The following is a 17376-nucleotide window of genomic DNA, read 5'->3' as shown; positions in this document are numbered from 1 at the left end:
TATTCTGACTACGTTTTTCTTTACTTTTGGATAACTTTTGATCTTACTCATTTGTCAACTTCAGCAATATTTTGTACCATATGAGACAAATATAGTGCATTTTTTGTTATAAAAATGGAGATGTCTGCAACAACTTTTTTTTATGTGCTAATGTTTTTCTTTGAAAGTCTTTGAAACTGTTGAATGGGATAAATGTATCTTTGGTGGCATACTAAATTCTGTAGGCTACCATTCATTTTGCTTGCTTAGTGGGTAGCCTACATAACTACAACCAGACTTTAGTATTTAAATCAGCGTTACTCTTTTTCACATGTATGCATCCAAATATAAAGATTCTTAATATTTTTATTTATTTATTTTTATACTACTCCATATGGTTAAAAACATGCTATAATGTAAATAAATAGTACCCTACAACCCTACAGTAGGCTACTTTTGCAACATTTAGTTCCATTCTACAAGCTTACCATGACAATTTAAATCTTGACATTTTAATTACTAAGTGGCTAAAATGTTTGGCCACATAGTGTTTTGCACATTTATTTTTCCGCTAAATGTCGCTCATGGGGATATTTTGCATAGGCCTATATTAACAGAATAAAGTGAGCAACTTATTTTTTGTTAAAGGTTTTTTTTTGTTTTTTTGTTTTTTTCCACAAATGTGTTTATGGAGAAGGCAGGACACTAATTGGCCAAAGTAATAGGGATTTTACTAATTATTCTGTGCCATAGTCTCAGGCTTATTTGGCATATAGCAAGAAATCCAGGTAAACAATTATAGCAAGCTTAAATATGATGCAAGAGCCTTTTCTTATAGTTTTCTATTGTTTACCTGGATTAAAAACAATTTCACATACAACCTTTACAACTTAAAAGTAAAAAGTAAGCAGCAAGCCACATTTTTTATGATCAATTTGAGACCAAGGCTATGTTGAAATCACATAAAGGCCCTCCAATGTAAATGAGAAGGCAGAGACCAGTGGTGCACAATTACATGTCATCTAAAGTAGGATACAATTCAACATACAAGTTAAAATAACAAGGTAATGACAAAATGAATAACAAATAAGTTAAAAATGAATGAGGCAAAAGTGAAAGCACTGACTGAATTTAAAAGTTTTGGAAAGATATCTGAGGGTCTTTCACAACAAATTCCTGTTACTCAGAAGGGCTAAAAGCTTCATTATTATTAATACAGTATGTCATTGACTTCACTATAATGATCATTACTTTAATGATCAACAAAGTTTTGTATTCTGTATTAATGTATGGTAATATATGGCAAAAGTGGACAACAACAACTAAAACAACAAAAAAAGTACCCAAGAAATGTTTAAGGACATGTTTAAGGTTCACAGTAGGTGCTTATTGTGGCATTAAAAGAAACTATGCCACAAGCAAGCCCTTTGAATGACCATGCTTGTCTGTGTGGAATTTAATTATGTGAATCCTTAGTGTGTTATATATTTCCATTGAGGGTGTTTTTTTGTCACTCTGAAGAGATTTTTTTTACTCTTTTCTCTGAAGAATCAAAATGAATGATATCTTGATATCTTAAAATTTTTAAATTCAGTCAGCTCTTTCACTTTTGCCTCATTCATTTTCAACATTGCACAGAGAAATGGTCGTATTGGTGTTATTTTAACTTATATTGATTGTTGAATTGTTTCACATCATACCTGTTGTGGTTAGTCATGTTTGAATGAAGAACACAAGGAATGTTTTTAATTTATGATAGCAATCTTACATGTATATCTTGAGCATGAATGTTTATCAGGTGGTCCAGCCATGGGAAATTGTAGGGATGGATTTAGAGGGAAAGCTCACACCAATGAAAGAAGGAGTACATATAGTTATTACAAAGTGTTGTGAGGCTTTCCCACTGAAAACAAATTTGGAGCGCTCTCTTAACAGATCAAGGCACTCAATTTGTAAATAAGTTTAGTGATGTTTTACCTTTTTATATATATTTTTTATTATATCATGTTATGCTGTTGATAAAGGGTTACTCTATTTAAAGATGTCCTTGTTACAGTGTAATTATACATTTAAGTACTATTAATTAACATGTGCTAAATGAACATACTCTCTCTTCTCCCTCATCATCATTTTCATTTATTTCCTCCAATGGCAAGTTCAGATCTGTTCATAGCAGTCACATATTATAATGGCATGTGTCTTTTTATATCTAAATGAGACAAAAACTTGTTTGGCAATGTCTTGTAGGCTTTGCAATGGGATCTTGTAATGTTCTTAGTCTTTTTCAAGATTATTACACACAAATATATTAAAGAGATGGGTTTAAGAGCTCATTAAACTGCTATTTATTTTTCCTTCTTATCAACCTTGCTCCAAAACTGATGAGCATCGGTGAACATGATTTCACCAAGTACAACATGATCAACACCTTTGTCTGCCTTGTCCCCAGAGGAAGCACCAGTGCCCTCCTTGTCCCCTTAAAATGCACCTGGGCTTGCCTCGTCCCCAAGAAGAAGAACCTACGTCCTCATCCCCAAAAGAAGCACCTGTGCCTGTCGCCTCCCCACAGGGAGCACCCACTCGAAAGAGACCAGCCTATGGAGCTTTGGAGCTTTGGTAAATCCCTTCTATCGTAAGTAAGCTGCTGTTTAATTTGTGATGTGATGCTGTGATGTGGATATGCAATCTGGAATCATAAATCTGTTTTTTTTTTTTTTTTTTCATTCTGTCACCTGATGGAGTTTGGGTTCCTTGCCATTGTCGCCTCTGGTTTGCTTAGTTGGGGACACTTTATATTCAGTAACATTATCGATTTGATTGCACTGACAGGAGAACAAGAGTTGAACTCAATTGAATCAGCTGACATCAGCTGAAAAATTACCCTGTTGTCTTTTTAGAGCTGCTTTACAGCTGAATTTAATCATGTTTGCATCATTGATCTTTATTTTTCTGTTTATCACTGTAAAGCTGCTTTGAAACAATCTGTATTGTGTAAAGCACTATATAAATAAAGGTGACTTGACTTTTGAGAAACACCTAGAAAATTGCAAAGTATAAACACACCGGACCACTCCACTCCACTCAATGTGATTTTTCCATAATAATGTGGCCATTTACACAGATTGTTGTTGCTGTTTTTTTTTTTTTTTTTGCATAAAAATCTGACTATATATATATGTGTGTAGATATTGATGCTATTATGCCATACCAAAAACTTTGGCCATACTTCCACTTGTTTGTTTTCTTGACTTTCTTGACCATTATTCTGAAACTGAAAGTATTAAGAAGCAAATTAGAGACCAATACAGTGTGAACAATGTTTTATTGTGGTGAAAACAGCTGTAGTAAATTATGATAGGCTACTTGGTATATTAGAACACACTTGTATACACACAAAACAATAACCTCACTCTAAAAAAAGTTATCAGTTGATGTTAGCACATTTTAAGTACACATTTTGTTTAGTTAAGACTAAAAGTTAAGAATCTGAATCTGTACTGTGTGCTCAGGTTGTTGATGGAAGCCCTTTATTGAGTTTTCTTGATCACATGTAAGGCTATGATCTTTGATGCCAGTAGAGCCTCATTACAGGCCTGAGGGATAAAGCTGGGAGGAAGAAGAAACCCATATCGACCACGATCCTGAAGCTCAAAGGTGAAGGAATATTTTATCCCAAGATTATACGCCCAGTCATCAGAGCCTCCTGGGGCTAAATCTTGTGAAAGAAAAACAGAAGTATTAACATAGCAAAGACACAGGCAAAAGTTCAAATACAGTTATCAATAAAATATTTGTATTCTAAGAACAGCAGAAAGCTTACAAATGGTTTTTGCACCCGGACCATATTTATAGATATTCCTGTAGTATCTGCGTATTTTTGTTGAAGCTTCCTTAACAAGTTCAAACTGTCGGAAAGAAGTTATAGAAGTTTAAAAAAAACAAACATTCTTTTTACTTGTATTATTTACTAGAATGGCCCACCACAAACACAAACGCTCATGCATTAACTTCATCACACACCAACTCATTGTGGTTTGGAGTCTCATCATAGGAACAGGAGTAAGGAAACAGAAGCATCTGAGAGTAGGAGTGAATGGAGAGGTACAGTTTGACTGTGTCCTTATGTGAGCGCAGGAACTGGGCCACAGCCTGAGTCTCTGGTTCAGACTCTGGGAACTGACCGCAATATGTAGGATCACATGGATTACTGGAGGCACCCTTCGCTTTAGAACAGAGTGGAAGAATTCAACCAGGAGTAATATCAATTCAAAACAGACATATCTTTTTTGAGAAACAAGTCAAATTATAACAGTGGTTTTTAATGGAGGTTTAGTATTTGGAACTCACTGCACCAGTTTGCGTCAAAATTTCTGTTCAAATCGGCTCCAGCACACTCGCTGTCTTCGTTAACAGAGCGGTTTTTCCTCCACATACGATCCTTGTTGGTAAATGAGAAATGGTAATGTTGCTCAAGATAAGATTAATGTCATAAGGGTTTTTTTCGAATAAGTAATTAATAACATACTAAAACTATGTATTATTATAATTTCAACAGCATATTAAATGCATTGGAAATAATAATAATTTTAACATATTACTGTTGTCCATGTGTACTTGTATCCATCTGGGTTCATGACTGTCAAGACGTAAATGTCCATGTTGTTCAGCATCTCTGTGATTTCAGTGTTCTGGTTGTAAAATTTTATTGCCTGGCAAAACAACAACAAAGAACAGAAAAAAAAAACCCTTTCCATTAGATTTCCCATAATTGCTCTAATTTGCTCCAATTTATTGAACAATTACTGGTCGTGAAAGCTTGTAAAGATGTATTTCTCAATCTGCTGTATGTCAAGGTCAAATAAAGGCACAGAACCACAAAGTCAAGCAAGGTAATCCATTATAAAGAATGGAGCGGCAGGACAAGAGGGGAAACTATGAGAGTTGCTGCATGGGTTCTGTTGCTGAAATGGCACAAACTCAAGGGCACCAGCAATATCTACGGAGAGAGACCAAGCATACTGGCATAATGATCAGTGTGGATTGAGCCAAATACATGCAAACCAGTTGAAATGTGAACAGAAATGATTTCTAACTGGACAACAACCCAAAGCACATTTCCAAAACAACGCTAATGTTACCTTTAAGTGACTGTGGTAGATTTTTCCTAAACCTATTTCGCACCTGACCTAAGTCTACCTGGGTCTCATCTACAATCAACATCCCCGAACAGCTACAGTCAACGTTAGTTTCGCTGGGTCTCGTCTACAGTCGACGTCGGTAATCCCTAACTTGTTCCCCTAACTAACTTGTTCCCCTAACTAACTTGCTGCACAGCAATGATAAACAGACAGACTTCAGCAAAAGTCCTCTAAATGCTTTAATCACGGCCGGGAGAGATCCCGAGCTCAGAAAAATTTCAGAGAGAACCCCACCAGCAAACACGAATACAATAGGTTTTATAGAAAAGGAGCATGGCAAAAATGAAATGATACATTACATAATTTCCCTACAATTTGATTGGTTCTTCATATGCAAATCCTCTTGCTACTAGGTAAAAGCAAACTCTTTTTAATGATTACTTCATAATCACAAGTTTTGAAGTTTAGACATCTGTCTAGTTTCATTTCCCATATTTGTTATTTTTACTCTCACACTACCATAAAGTTTTAGCCAAAGGGGAAACATACATTTAAAATTCAAAAGCATATGAATGTTGTTCCTGCAAGAAAAATAAATGTTAGTTATGATTAATTCAAAAATCCATCACATGACCTACGCTAATCTGGCCTTGATTAGTGCATTAGCTAAGATCGTGAAATCTGCCTTCAAGACTGGCAAAAAAAAAAAAAACAGTTTAGCTCAAACTGACGTGGGACTCTTCAAGATGTCATTTAAGGGTTTAATATAGAGTTTTATCCAAATCGTGTGCAAATGGAAAGTAGAAATTGGCTAAAATGATTAAATGGCTTAAAGAGGTTGGTGAAGAAGGGTGAACGTGATTTCAACATATTTGCTGATCCTGGAACAACATTCCAATCAACCAATCAATCAGATTCGAGGGACAAGTTCAGTTTATGTCAAGTTTAGGCTTACAACCAGGGTTAGATGCTTTTACACCAGTGTTATTCACCTATCCTTTCCCTCTGATTTTAGGGATAAATTAGGTTTAGGGGTGGGGATAGGGGGTTAGCGTGATTTCACCAAGAACACCAAAACATGTTCCTGGATCAACATCCTTGTTGATACATACAACATTCCAATCAACCAATCAATCAGATCTGAGGGATAGGTTTACAGTTAATGTCAAGTTTAGGCTTACAACATGGGTTAGGTGCTTCTACATCAGTGTTATTCAACTATCATTTCCCTCAGATTTTAGGGATACCTTATAGGTTTTGATTTAGGGGTAAGGATAAGGTTAGAACTATGTTTTTGGACAGGATTGTTGTTCCAGGATTAACAAAAGATGTTGATCCAGGAACATTTCTTACTTAGCAAAATCACAGTGACTCTGAGGGTGAAGAAAAGCACGACACAGACACAGCTAAGATTAAGGCTTAAGCTATAATGCTGAAAGGAGATTGAACACTTTATACTAACATATTTGACAAACCACATGCAAAAGGCTGGAGCAATCCACTCCCGTGCATGAATCCCACAGTCCAACCACATGGCCCTCTTCACCGCATCTCTCCTGCCTGACAGCTGCAGCATGAAGACAGACAACCAGACTATAGTCATTATTTAAACTGTGGATGTGTCTGTAATGTGTCTGAAAAATATATTCAAAGAACACTCAGATCTCTAGTAAATCAATCCGACCTTAATACAATGAGTGTACCTTTATAACATAGAGTGGCCGCTTCTCAGAAGATGACCCAATAAGTATAACTTTCACCATGTCTGAATGATCTTGGTTGGTCTTATTTATCCAGTAATAGATCTGAGAGAAAAAAGTTGACCAAATTGTCATTTTCAGTTAAAGGAATGCAAAGGTTGAGGTAAATTTAGAATTTTTTGTCAATTTACATCTTCTAAGGAATGATATCTCTCGTAGAACACGCCTCCGCTCCGGGGATCTGATGTATCGTTTCTGGTCTGCATCTCAACCAGTGCTGGTGTGTTTTCCAAAAGAACTCTGCACAAATATTAAAAACCAGATCCGAGTCTTAAAAATCAATCAGTTGCTTTTTAACATGCAGACATCAGATCAATTCTGAACATAATAGCCATAATAAGTATAAATGCGAAGACATAATAAATAAACAAAAAGCTCCCTTAAAGGTTCATTTTATATATATATAGTCCACAATCCAACAAACTGAACAGATTTGCATACCTGTAAGTAATGCCATGTTTGCGTAGAAGTTCAGTGACAAACTCCACACTTGTTGACTGAATGTAAAGGTGAACCTCAGTATTTGTTGTAATGTAACTGGGCGAAGCAGGTTGCCACAATACTGTCTGAACAAGCACAGAACATAAGTTCACATGTCAGCTGAAACTCACAGGAGCAGACTGAGGGTCAGTTCAATAAATCAAATCAATTAACCAATATTTGTAAAATGATTCTTACTTAACTTCTTGTGTAACTACAGTATAGATATTGCATCTCAAATTTGATATTCAGGTAACACTTTACAATAAGGTTCATTAGTTAACATAATATATTAACTAACATGAACTAACAATGAGCAATACATTTGTTCCTGTATTTATTCATCTTTGTTAATGTTCGCTTATAAAAACAGTTGTTCATTGTTTGTTACCTCACAGTGCATTAACTAATTTTAAGAAATACAACGTTTGATTTTAGAAATGTATTAGTAAATGTTGAAATTCATATTAACTAAGATTAATAAAAGCTGTAGAAGTATTGTTCATTCTTAGTTCATGTTAACTAAAAACCTTATTGTAAAGTGTTACCGATATTCACAATCGTCCACTGACAGTCAACAGATGGCAATAAATAACCTCTCACCTCATTGTGACTTGTCATGTTCCGCACTGTGTCCACATGTTCCTGTGTGGATACAGTGATGGACAAAACCTGGTCACTGTGCATGAACAGGGAAACAGCAGCAATCATTTTAATTGTTATGTAGGATATGCAGATGAAGGGGCAATAGTGTTAAGAAATAAAAATCTAATCACATGCAAGCAGGGGCGTAGCAGCCATTATAAAAGTGGGGGGGACAAAAGCTGTATGTGACCATAGGACGTGACCCAAAGGTGATGTTCATTTTCCTGGCTCAAAACGAGGCGGAGGTGGTAAAATCCTAATAATGTTTAATAATAAGATAATTAAATGTGTATTTTTTTGTAGATCATCATATACCCTAATGTGTTTCCCACATTATTTTTGTTGGTGGAGCTTGGTACCTCTAGGGGGGTCCGGGGGCATGCCCCCCCGTAAGAAAATTTTGTACATTTTAAAGATAAATTCATTAATCTGGTGCACTTTGAGTCACCCGAATCCACTGTTAAAAATAAATAATCCACCCGCAAACCGCCCGATGATATTCTCTGATTTAGATATCTGCATCTGATCATCACATTACAATTATTCAAATTCTGGTATCAAATTATTCAAATTAACATATCACACTGAAGTAGGCTGATTTAAAATGAACATTTATTTAAAATAAAAGTTCTTCTTTTGGCAAAATTACATTTCCTTATAGCCTAAACAGAGGCTTTACTCCCTTCAAACTTAAATTGTCAATGTTTCATTACATCACTGTTTGAAAACACAATTTTTTTTGTACCTTTTATAAAGGCATTTCCCCCCTAATTTTATGCTCCATCTTTCATTTTAAATTCTTAAATTTGATCAATATATTCAATTAAAATAATAAGACACTAGGCTGTTACCAATCAAATTAAATAATTTACATTGAAAAAATATAACTGTATTAAATTAGATTATTTTAAATATTTTTGAATATACAAATAAGGAATGTTGAAAAGAATGATACTTTATGAAACTAAACCGCCAGTAGGAGGCGGCAGGCGACCGTCTTAATGAGCGAGTCATTGAGTCATTCATTCAAACGATTCGTTCAAACGGCTGATTTATTCAGAATGAGGCAGTTTATGAATGGGTAATTGAATCTTTGACTCAACCGATTTGTTCAAAACGCTGAATCATTCAGTAATGCAACGAGTGTTGCTGTAAGATGCGCGTTCTGCTGTGATCTTTGTTTGGGACTATTTTCGCTGATGAAACAGAGCAAAAACAGTCATTGCGACTAAAATGTAAGTGAGTACATTTTTGAGTACATCAAGTAAAATTATTGTAAGTTAATTTTAACTGTTTGTTTATTGAACTGTTATGAAACCAGTCACGGTTTCAATCTTGATGGCATTCAGGAAAACAGCTGGTCGTGTGTAGCCTAGCTATATATTGTTTCTTAACTAGGCTATATTGTTTCTAAAATGTTATAACTTCACGAGCCTCGACAGCGCACATTAGGCCTGTATTATTATCAACTATAGGCTATCAATCGCCACTTACATCAAATGAAATAAAACAGAATCATCCATTCCTCCACACGCATCCATCCACACACGTTTTCGGTGATTGCCTGGTTATTTTTTATTTTTATATTAAAAATTGTTTTAATCAGGGCATTTGTCCGAAAAAAAAAAATGCGGGGGACAGAATCACCGGTTTCTAAAAGTGAGGGGGACGTGTCCCCCCCGTCCCCCCCGTCCCCCCCGGTTGCTACGCCCCTGCATGCAAGTACTTTATAGAAAAATATGGATACATAATTATTCACAATAACCGCTTCAGCAAAGGATGTGATTTCTGTTCATTTAAAACATTTGGCTGCCATAACATCATAACAAAGTTATTCATAGCCTACTTGTATTTTAACAGTAATCCATCAGAGCTACAATGTTTGTATATCCACATTTAATAGATGAACGAACGCACATTCAAGGAAATATTTTTAAATGTTGAATAAAAAAAATTGCATTGGAACATATATATTGGTGAGATGTTTTTTTTTTTTTTTCCAGTAAGAAGCTTCATTGTTTACAGGAAGATTTCACATGAATTACAATAAACAATTATAAAACACTATGAAAACCTCTTAGCTTACTAAATGTTGACATATTACAGAGGTTTTTGGTACTGGGTGTTGCTACAGCCAACAACTCAATTAATAATAATATAACTGTATACTGCATTATTTAAAGAAAAAGAAAGAAGAAAAAAAAGAATTGACTTACTGTTCCGATTTGCAGATACATTTCTCAAGAAAGATGTTAAAACATATCAAGCAAGCCAGTGGTATAAGGGGCCTCATTTTTTTTTTTTGTTCTGTCTCCAAATAGTTTGTGCAATAATGTAGATACGGTAAGAGGTCAGTATTGATCTAGAACTGTTTGTTTGCTGGTTAAAATGTAGCCTACTTTGAATTGGCTTGGTGCAGCCTATTTCAAACGTTTGTAAAATGTTTATAAGAAATGCGTTTTTTATTTTAATTTTATTATGATATGAAAACAAATGGTGTCATCATTCAATCTTAATAGTAAATTTGAACATTTCTTGCCTGCGATGAGCAAAACATATAGGGTAGAAGTCAACCATAAATCTTAACACTAGGTGGCAGATTTTGACAACAGGACGCAGAAACGAAACGGATGATGTACTGTAAGGCTCCAGTGCAGTAGGTGGCAGAAAAGCAGTTTGACAACCGCAATTAAACACTAGAAAAAGTGAAAAACAACAGCCGACCAGTGGTAAGCATTTCCGGGTTCTGACGAGTGATGTGTTGTCATTTTGGTAAAGATGTCAGCGCACGATCACCTGTCTCTCTGCCTGTGCGATTTAATCAGGTAATCATTTTAAAGTATGTATTCTTTTTTTTATAATCCAGTGAGCTGCTGTTACAGTACGAATGTATATCAAAATCTTCTTTGTCGGTTTATTTTCTGTTTAGAATGAATGGATGGATACATGTATTTTTGAAACATTAACACATTGGTGGATGCTAATCTGTAGTTTTGTATAATTGCAATACTTAAGACATTCACAGTATTTCTGATGATGTTGAATGATTTCATGTCATAAAGTCACTTTAAACCCAAGTGTGATCACCCACATTTATATGATGATGATGATAATAATAATAATAATAATAAAACCCCCAAATTGTTCAGCCTTCTACAAGTGGCTTATTAATCAGTACAAATTATGTTAGAGGATGTATAGGAAATCTATAACATAATTCGTTAGAATTAGTTTTGTGATCATGTCTATGCACTAACTTTTTATTAGGAAACCTTTTGTATGCCAATGCCAACTGCTATTACTGGGAAAGATGGATTATTGTATGACTTTTGCCTTCCACAGGTTATTGTGGACACTGCTGTTACCATGCTTCTATCTGAGTCTTGTCCTGACAGCCATCCTCTTCCTCTTCATCATGGGGGTGAGAGCCTGGCTGCAGATGAAGAGGAAGACCAGGAGAGCTCAGGATGGCCGGCCTGCCGTGGCCTTCTTCCACCCATACTGCAATGCGGGAGGAGGAGGAGAGAGGGTGCTGTGGTGTGCTTTACGTGCTCTTCAAAACAGGTCAGCTATATCAGCTCTTTTAGAGTGGGCCATTTATTTGACCAGGCATTTATGGGTCAGTGACAAATAAGGAGTGAAAGCACACACAAAAAAAGCACTAAAGCTATAATTTCAATGATTTGTTAACTATATTGAAACTGTTATATTTTTAAGCTTGTATTCTATTTTTTAGTTACATATTTTATTGTACGGTTGTTTGAATTTAGTCATTGAAAATGTCATATAGAATTACATATTTATAATAATTCCATATGATGACGATAACTTCTACCAGATCAAAAGCTAAGGATGGTAATTATTCAGTCAGTCAAGTCTTAAAATGATCATGTGTGACTGCAGTGTTCTCAACCTAATATGAATCTTTTAAACCGGCCCATTAGTTGGTTGTCCATGGAAAACTATACCACCACTTGACATGACATGTTTATGCACTTAAATTCAACTTAATATCGTATTTCAAGTGAAATATAAAACATTATTTAATGATGTCCTGTACATGACGTGGAAATTTGGTTCCAAAAAAAAAAAGAATAAAAAATTCTGAACAGAGCTTAAAGGGTTAGTTGTCCCAAAAATGAAACTTCTGTCAGTAATTTCTCACCCTCATGTTGTTCCAACCCCCTAAGACTTTTGTTCATCTTCAAAACACAAATTAAGGTATTTTTGATGAAATCTGAGAGCTGTCTCACTCCTTCATAGGATTCTTGGCAATTTCATTCTGCCGGTCCAGAAAAGTTAGTAAAAATATTGTTAAAATAGTCCAAGTGACTATCCAAGGAGTCTAAGGAGTGATCCAGCTCTCAGATTTCATCAAAAAAATCTTAATTTGTGTTCCGAAGATGAATGAAAGTCTTACGGGGTTGGAACAACATGAGGGAGAGTAATTACTGACAGAATTTTCATTTTTGAGTGAACTATCCCTTTAAGGATCCTCCTTAATGTTTAAACTTTCTCTAATTTGTCATCATAATGAATCAGGATGAAACCTGCCCTAGAATGTCTGTTATCCTGGATGACATTGAAAGGATAATAGTGTAGCGTTAAAAGTCTTTCAAGTATTACAATTAAATTAAATATATATCATTAATTTAGGAAATTATTTCTAGATCACTGTGATTGTTTTTTTTTGTCCCCCCTCCCTCATTTCTCAGTGTGTGCCCGATAGATGGATGGACTTATTTATTTCGTTTTACTTTAGGTGTGAACTGTTATCGAGCATGACATTTTTGAATATTGCCTTTAAAATATAATCGCTCATGAAAATGTAGGATAAGGCTATATAGTTGAATCACTAGGCATATTTTGATTTAAAAGCTATAGTCTTATATTTGCTTAGGACAGCAAAGTGAGCATGGTACATCGCCGACCCTTATATAAATGTATAAAGTTCTGGCATTTGAGTGAAGCTGTCTTGAAATGCATGGATCAACGTGGCTGGGCTTTAGCAGCAGCTTATTACATAATGAAAGACTACTCATGATTTCAGGATTCATACCTTATTTATTCCCGTATATTCACATAGGTACCCAGATGTTTCCTTCATGGTCTACACAGGTGATCAGGGCGTGACAGCAGAAGAGATTTTAGATGGAGCACGGCGGCGCTTCAACATCAGACTCCCCCGAGCTGTTAAGTTTGTCTTCTTGAGACATCGTCTCCTGGTGGAGGCAAAACTCTACCCACACTTCACCCTTCTGGGGCAGAGCGTGGGCTCCATCTTCCTGGGGTGGGAGGCATTGACTGAGTTTGTTCCAGACATCTACATCGACTCAATGGGCTATGCCTTCACCCTACCTGTGTTCCGTTATCTGGGTGGATGTCATGTGGGAAGCTATGTGCACTACCCAACCATCAGCACTGATATGCTGTCTGTGGTTCGAGAAAGAAACCCAAGGTTAGTCATTAATGTTACTGAATTTAAGTGATTCCACAGTTTCATTTTTAATGATCCAAAACTATCGTTTTTGGCTGATGTTGGGGTTAAAAGAACTCCATTATGACCTTATGCTAGTTCAAAACTGACCCTATTTGCATTCTTAATGAACTTATTTTTTTGTATTATGAATTAGTGCAGTAGTTCTGAACCTGAACTTACAACAGGGCCTTGATATAACAATTTTTCATTTAAAATAAGTATTAAAAGGAAGCCTAATTTTCAAAGTGTGATTCTAGACCTGAAAAAAAAAATTATTTTGATTGATAGTGTATATTATTGGCTTATATAAATTTGCAATTACATTTGTGCATTCTAGGTTCAATAATGCTGACTACATCTCCAGTAACCCTGTACTGAGTGCCATCAAAGTGATTTACTACTGTGTCTTCGCACTGCTGTACGGTCTAGCCGGCTCCTGTAGTGAAGTGGTCATGGTAAATTCCACCTGGACATTAGGTCACATTCTGGCTCTGTGGCGCGCTCCTAACCGCACGAATGTGGTCTACCCACCATGTGACGTTCAGGCCTTCCTGGACATCCCTATTGGAGAAGAGGATGAAGAGAAAGAAGCCAAGAAGTGTCACTGTGTGGTCTCGGTGGGTCAGTTCCGGCCTGAAAAAGACCATCAGCTGCAGATCCGGGCTTTTCGAAAACTTCTGGACAGGAAGGGGGCGGAGCCTGCGGGTCGAGAGATCGTGAAGCTGGTGTTGATTGGTGGATGTCGTAACCAGGAAGATGAAGAACGAGTACTGATGCTGAGGGGATTGTGTCAGGAGCTGGGCGTAGCAGATAGGGTGGAGTTTAAACTCAATATCCCGTTTGAGGAACTGAAGAAAGATTTAACAGATGCCACGATTGGGTTGCACACAATGTGGAATGAACATTTCGGTATTGGTAAGATAACAAATATCATGCTCTCAGCAAGTTCTTTCTCAAAACAATAGATAGATGTACTTTGTGGAACAAGTAACTAAATAATCAATGTTTGTATAAGTGTAAGTAAAATGGATAAGTCTATCAAATGTACATATATTTTAATTTTCAACCAGATATTAAATTTATTATGAAATAATTTTTGTAACGCTTTTCAAGGTTTCATTTGTTAGCATCATTAGTTAACATGAACGCAGAACGTTTTACTGCATTTCTCAACATTCACATGTTAATCTCAACATTCACTAAGACATTTTTAAGGTAAAAAGTTGTATCTGTCAACATTAGTTACATGAACATTTTTATTAACTAACGTTAACACGGTTAATATACGTTTCAGTGTTAGTTAATGTGAGACAATGCATTAAGTAATGTTAAAAGCGAGAAGCATAGTTTCTCTACAGTAATGCATTTACATGACTGTTACACTGAGAACCCTCATCTTCTCTGCAGGTGTAGTGGAGTGTATGGCTGCAGGAACAATCATTCTGGCTCACAAATCCGGTGGTCCGAAGTTGGACATTGTAGTTCCCTATGATGGCGGTCCAACCGGCTTCCTGGCAGATGATGAAGACACCTATGCAGACGCCATGGAACGAATCCTTTCTATGACTCCTGCAGCTCGGTTAGAGATCCGACACCGGGCCCGTCTGTCCGTCACCCGCTTCTCAGACCAGGAGTTTGAAGGTTCATTTCTTGCAGCCGTGGAGCCTCTAATGTCAACACTGAGACTATGAGAGCGATGGAGGAGGAAGTCATGGTGCTCTCACCGTGTCTCTATCCTGACGGACAATAGTGAATCAGCCCGATATAGCTAGTGCTGGCCCCATAGTGCTGACTATGAATCATTCCATGTCTAGAGCAGAAGTGAGCAATTCATACTGACCTGTCTTGTGAACATTTGCTCTTTGTTTAAAAAACATCCCTAAAGTAAGGGATGCATCATGGGAAAAGCTGCTTCTGGTGAGATGCCACCTTCTGCTAGCTTAAAGGCAAGAGTGACATTGAATGAAAGAGTTACACGCTGCAGATGAACAGAAAGCAGCTGATTTAGTTTAATTTAAAACGCACACTGTTTTGTCTTATCTGTTTTATGTACATTATATATGATAAACATTTTGTTTGTTTATAATTATAGTAGGTTTGTTTAGTTTCGTTGTAACAGGTTTCAGAGAGTTACAAATAAGAGTTCAAAAATGTGAAATTTCTCTTGGAAGGATGAAACATTATACTAGCTTTATTGATCTTGATTGATCTTTTATTACAATAAATGATATATGGATGGTGGTCTGGAAATATAACAAGATGTTTTCCCACATCATTTTTAGTAGCAATATTTCTGTGTTAATACACATTGGACAGCTGTGATCAATTCTTAGCATTGTCACATGCAGCTGTCCAACCTCCTGTAACAAATACGAATTCTTTTTACAATATAACTGCTATACAGAAAAGGCATCCCAGGAGCACAGATTCTGGGTAAGGTAAACAGTGTGTGTCTGGCTAGACTAGATAAAGCGACCGAGAGGGGCCAAATTCAACAGGGCATAGTACCCAGGGACAGGAGGAGGGAACTGAGAGTGTTTAAACAGAATTCTTTAGCTTTTAAAATCTGAATGTTCCTCTAGATAATTCATATTTAGGTTTAGGAAGGTTTCTCATGATAAAGACGCCTCATCCACCTGCAGTAATCTGATTCATCTCATGTTTTAAAGTTGATTATGCTCTATTAGAAATGTATTTGACAGTTGGCTGATTAATATTGATACTGACTCGTAGCGTAGGAAGAAATCGTTGTTTAACTACATAGCGTTTAGTATATCTGTATTAAACATTACAGAGTATTAACACTTATAAACCCAATATTTTCTGGTAATCACCACTGGAGTAGCACAATAGAAACCAGTGAGAAAATGGAGACTACAAACTACAAACACCTGAACATCAGTGATTAAAAATGTAAGAATGCTTCAAGCAACAAGGGTATTTTTCAAAAATCAGGGGAAGTGCAGACAGTCCACTAATACTCTAATGAGAGTTGACATGTAGTTGCAAAGTTATTTAAAGTCAACAGAATGTTCAAAAGGGACCATCAAAATAAAGTGTTACCAATGTATGATTTTATTTAAAATTGAATATTTATTATATAATTTTTTAATTGCAATCTTTGGCCAAAGCAATAGCTTGATATTTCTGCCTTTATAACATTTTTGCTGTTTCCTAATTCTATAATAAGCTGTTAATGACAAATTCCATCGTAACTACACATATAGTTTAGCAACACCTTCATTATTGGGACATGGTGTCACAAACTGTGGCAAAATGAACTTTGAACATAAGTTTCATTATTCCTGGACAATAACTGTGTAAAAGTTCAAAAATGTTGCTTAACAGACTGTAAGGTCGGTGACTTCACAGAAATGGACTTTTATTAATATTTATCAGGGTTGGATGTTTTTTTTAAAGTAAGCTGTAACATATTTGATGATTCATGAACCTGATCTATCACCAAATTAACTTGTCAAGCCTTCACTGACCATTTCTCTTCTTAACTAATTGTTAAGAAAGCAGATTTCATTCTTTGCTTATGACAAAATTAGACATTGTTCGCTGTTCATCAGTCTGCTCATTTCACTGTCAAGAAAATATCTTGATCTCATGCATCATTAAATCTTGAATTTCTCACTCCCTAGTATGTTCTTGTTTGTAATTATTTACTAGCCACATAGTCCTCTAGACAGCGTTATGGATGAACTGAACATTCCTCTGTTCAGCTCGCCTTTGACCGACAAAATAGAAAGGCAACTGTGAAAAGTCAGACTGTGATCACAAGAGGCCTGCTAAGGTTACTTTGCAATGATCTATTGCATTTCACTTTTCCAAGAGTAGGGGGCAAATCAGCAGTTTTAGTTATTGTTTAGAAAGAAGTGTAACAGAAATG

The 17376-nt window shown here is 36.0% G+C and overlaps 2 protein-coding genes across 5 annotated transcripts; one reads left to right on the top strand and one right to left on the bottom strand.

The window, feature by feature from the left end:
- Positions 1-3273: 3273 nt before the first annotated feature.
- cpb2 (carboxypeptidase B2 (plasma)) lies at positions 3274-10324 on the bottom strand. The gene is made up of 11 exons (XM_081362537.1): positions 10219-10324; positions 7961-8036; positions 7319-7443; positions 7009-7117; positions 6821-6922; positions 6580-6684; positions 4578-4688; positions 4327-4417; positions 4000-4202; positions 3800-3884; positions 3274-3694 (listed from the first exon to the last, which is right to left on the bottom strand). The coding sequence occupies exons 1-11, from the start codon at positions 10293-10295 to the stop codon at positions 3507-3509; spliced, it is 1272 nt and encodes a 423-aa protein (XP_081218663.1). The 5' UTR covers positions 10296-10324; the 3' UTR covers positions 3274-3506.
- On the top strand, positions 9124-16553 carry alg11 (ALG11 alpha-1,2-mannosyltransferase). 4 transcript variants are annotated; one of them, XM_081362534.1, is made up of 6 exons: positions 10745-10827; positions 11345-11566; positions 13089-13460; positions 13819-13936; positions 14027-14396; positions 14889-16551. In XM_081362534.1, exons 1-6 carry the CDS (start codon positions 10781-10783, stop codon positions 15170-15172), a joined length of 1413 nt encoding a protein of 470 aa, XP_081218660.1. In that variant the 5' UTR covers positions 10745-10780; the 3' UTR covers positions 15173-16551. The 4 variants fall into 4 exon arrangements, with proteins under 4 accessions (XP_081218662.1, XP_081218659.1, XP_081218660.1 ...); XM_081362536.1 differs by lacking the exon at positions 10745-10827 and adding an exon at positions 9124-9237 and having other exon boundaries at positions 13819-14396; XM_081362533.1 differs by having other exon boundaries at positions 10739-10827; positions 13819-14396; positions 14889-16553.
- The last annotated feature ends 823 nt before the right edge of the window (positions 16554-17376 follow it).

The sequence above is a fragment of the Scardinius erythrophthalmus genome (assembly GCF_964197995.2).
Source record: "Scardinius erythrophthalmus genome assembly, chromosome: 3".
NCBI lineage: Eukaryota > Metazoa > Chordata > Actinopteri > Cypriniformes > Leuciscidae > Scardinius > Scardinius erythrophthalmus.
The sequence above is the reverse complement of the archived record's forward strand: the minus strand, read 5'-3'. Positions and strand labels throughout refer to the sequence as shown.

What these genes read in the sequence shown, in the direction of transcription:
- cpb2 (XM_081362537.1), bottom strand. Translation starts at nt 10,295, where the DNA reads ATGAGGCCCCTTATACCACTGGCTTGCTTGATATGTTTTAACATCTTT. An exon ending in AAACATGGCATTACTTACAG is followed by an intron (nt 7,118 to 7,318) that starts GTATGCAAATCT and finishes ATATTTGTGCAG; the next exon opens with AGTTCTTTTGGAAAACACAC. An exon ending in GGCCACTCTATGTTATAAAG is followed by an intron (nt 6,685 to 6,820) that starts GTACACTCATTG and finishes TTCATGCTGCAG; the next exon opens with CTGTCAGGCAGGAGAGATGC.
- alg11 (XM_081362535.1), top strand. Translation starts at nt 10,759, where the DNA reads ATGTGTTGTCATTTTGGTAAAGATGTCAGCGCACGATCACCTGTCTCT. An exon ending in AATCAGGTAATCATTTTAAA is followed by an intron (nt 10,842 to 11,344) that starts GTATGTATTCTT and finishes TGCCTTCCACAG; the next exon opens with GTTATTGTGGACACTGCTGT. An exon ending in GAATGAACATTTCGGTATTG is followed by an intron (nt 14,397 to 14,888) that starts GTAAGATAACAA and finishes TCTTCTCTGCAG; the next exon opens with GTGTAGTGGAGTGTATGGCT.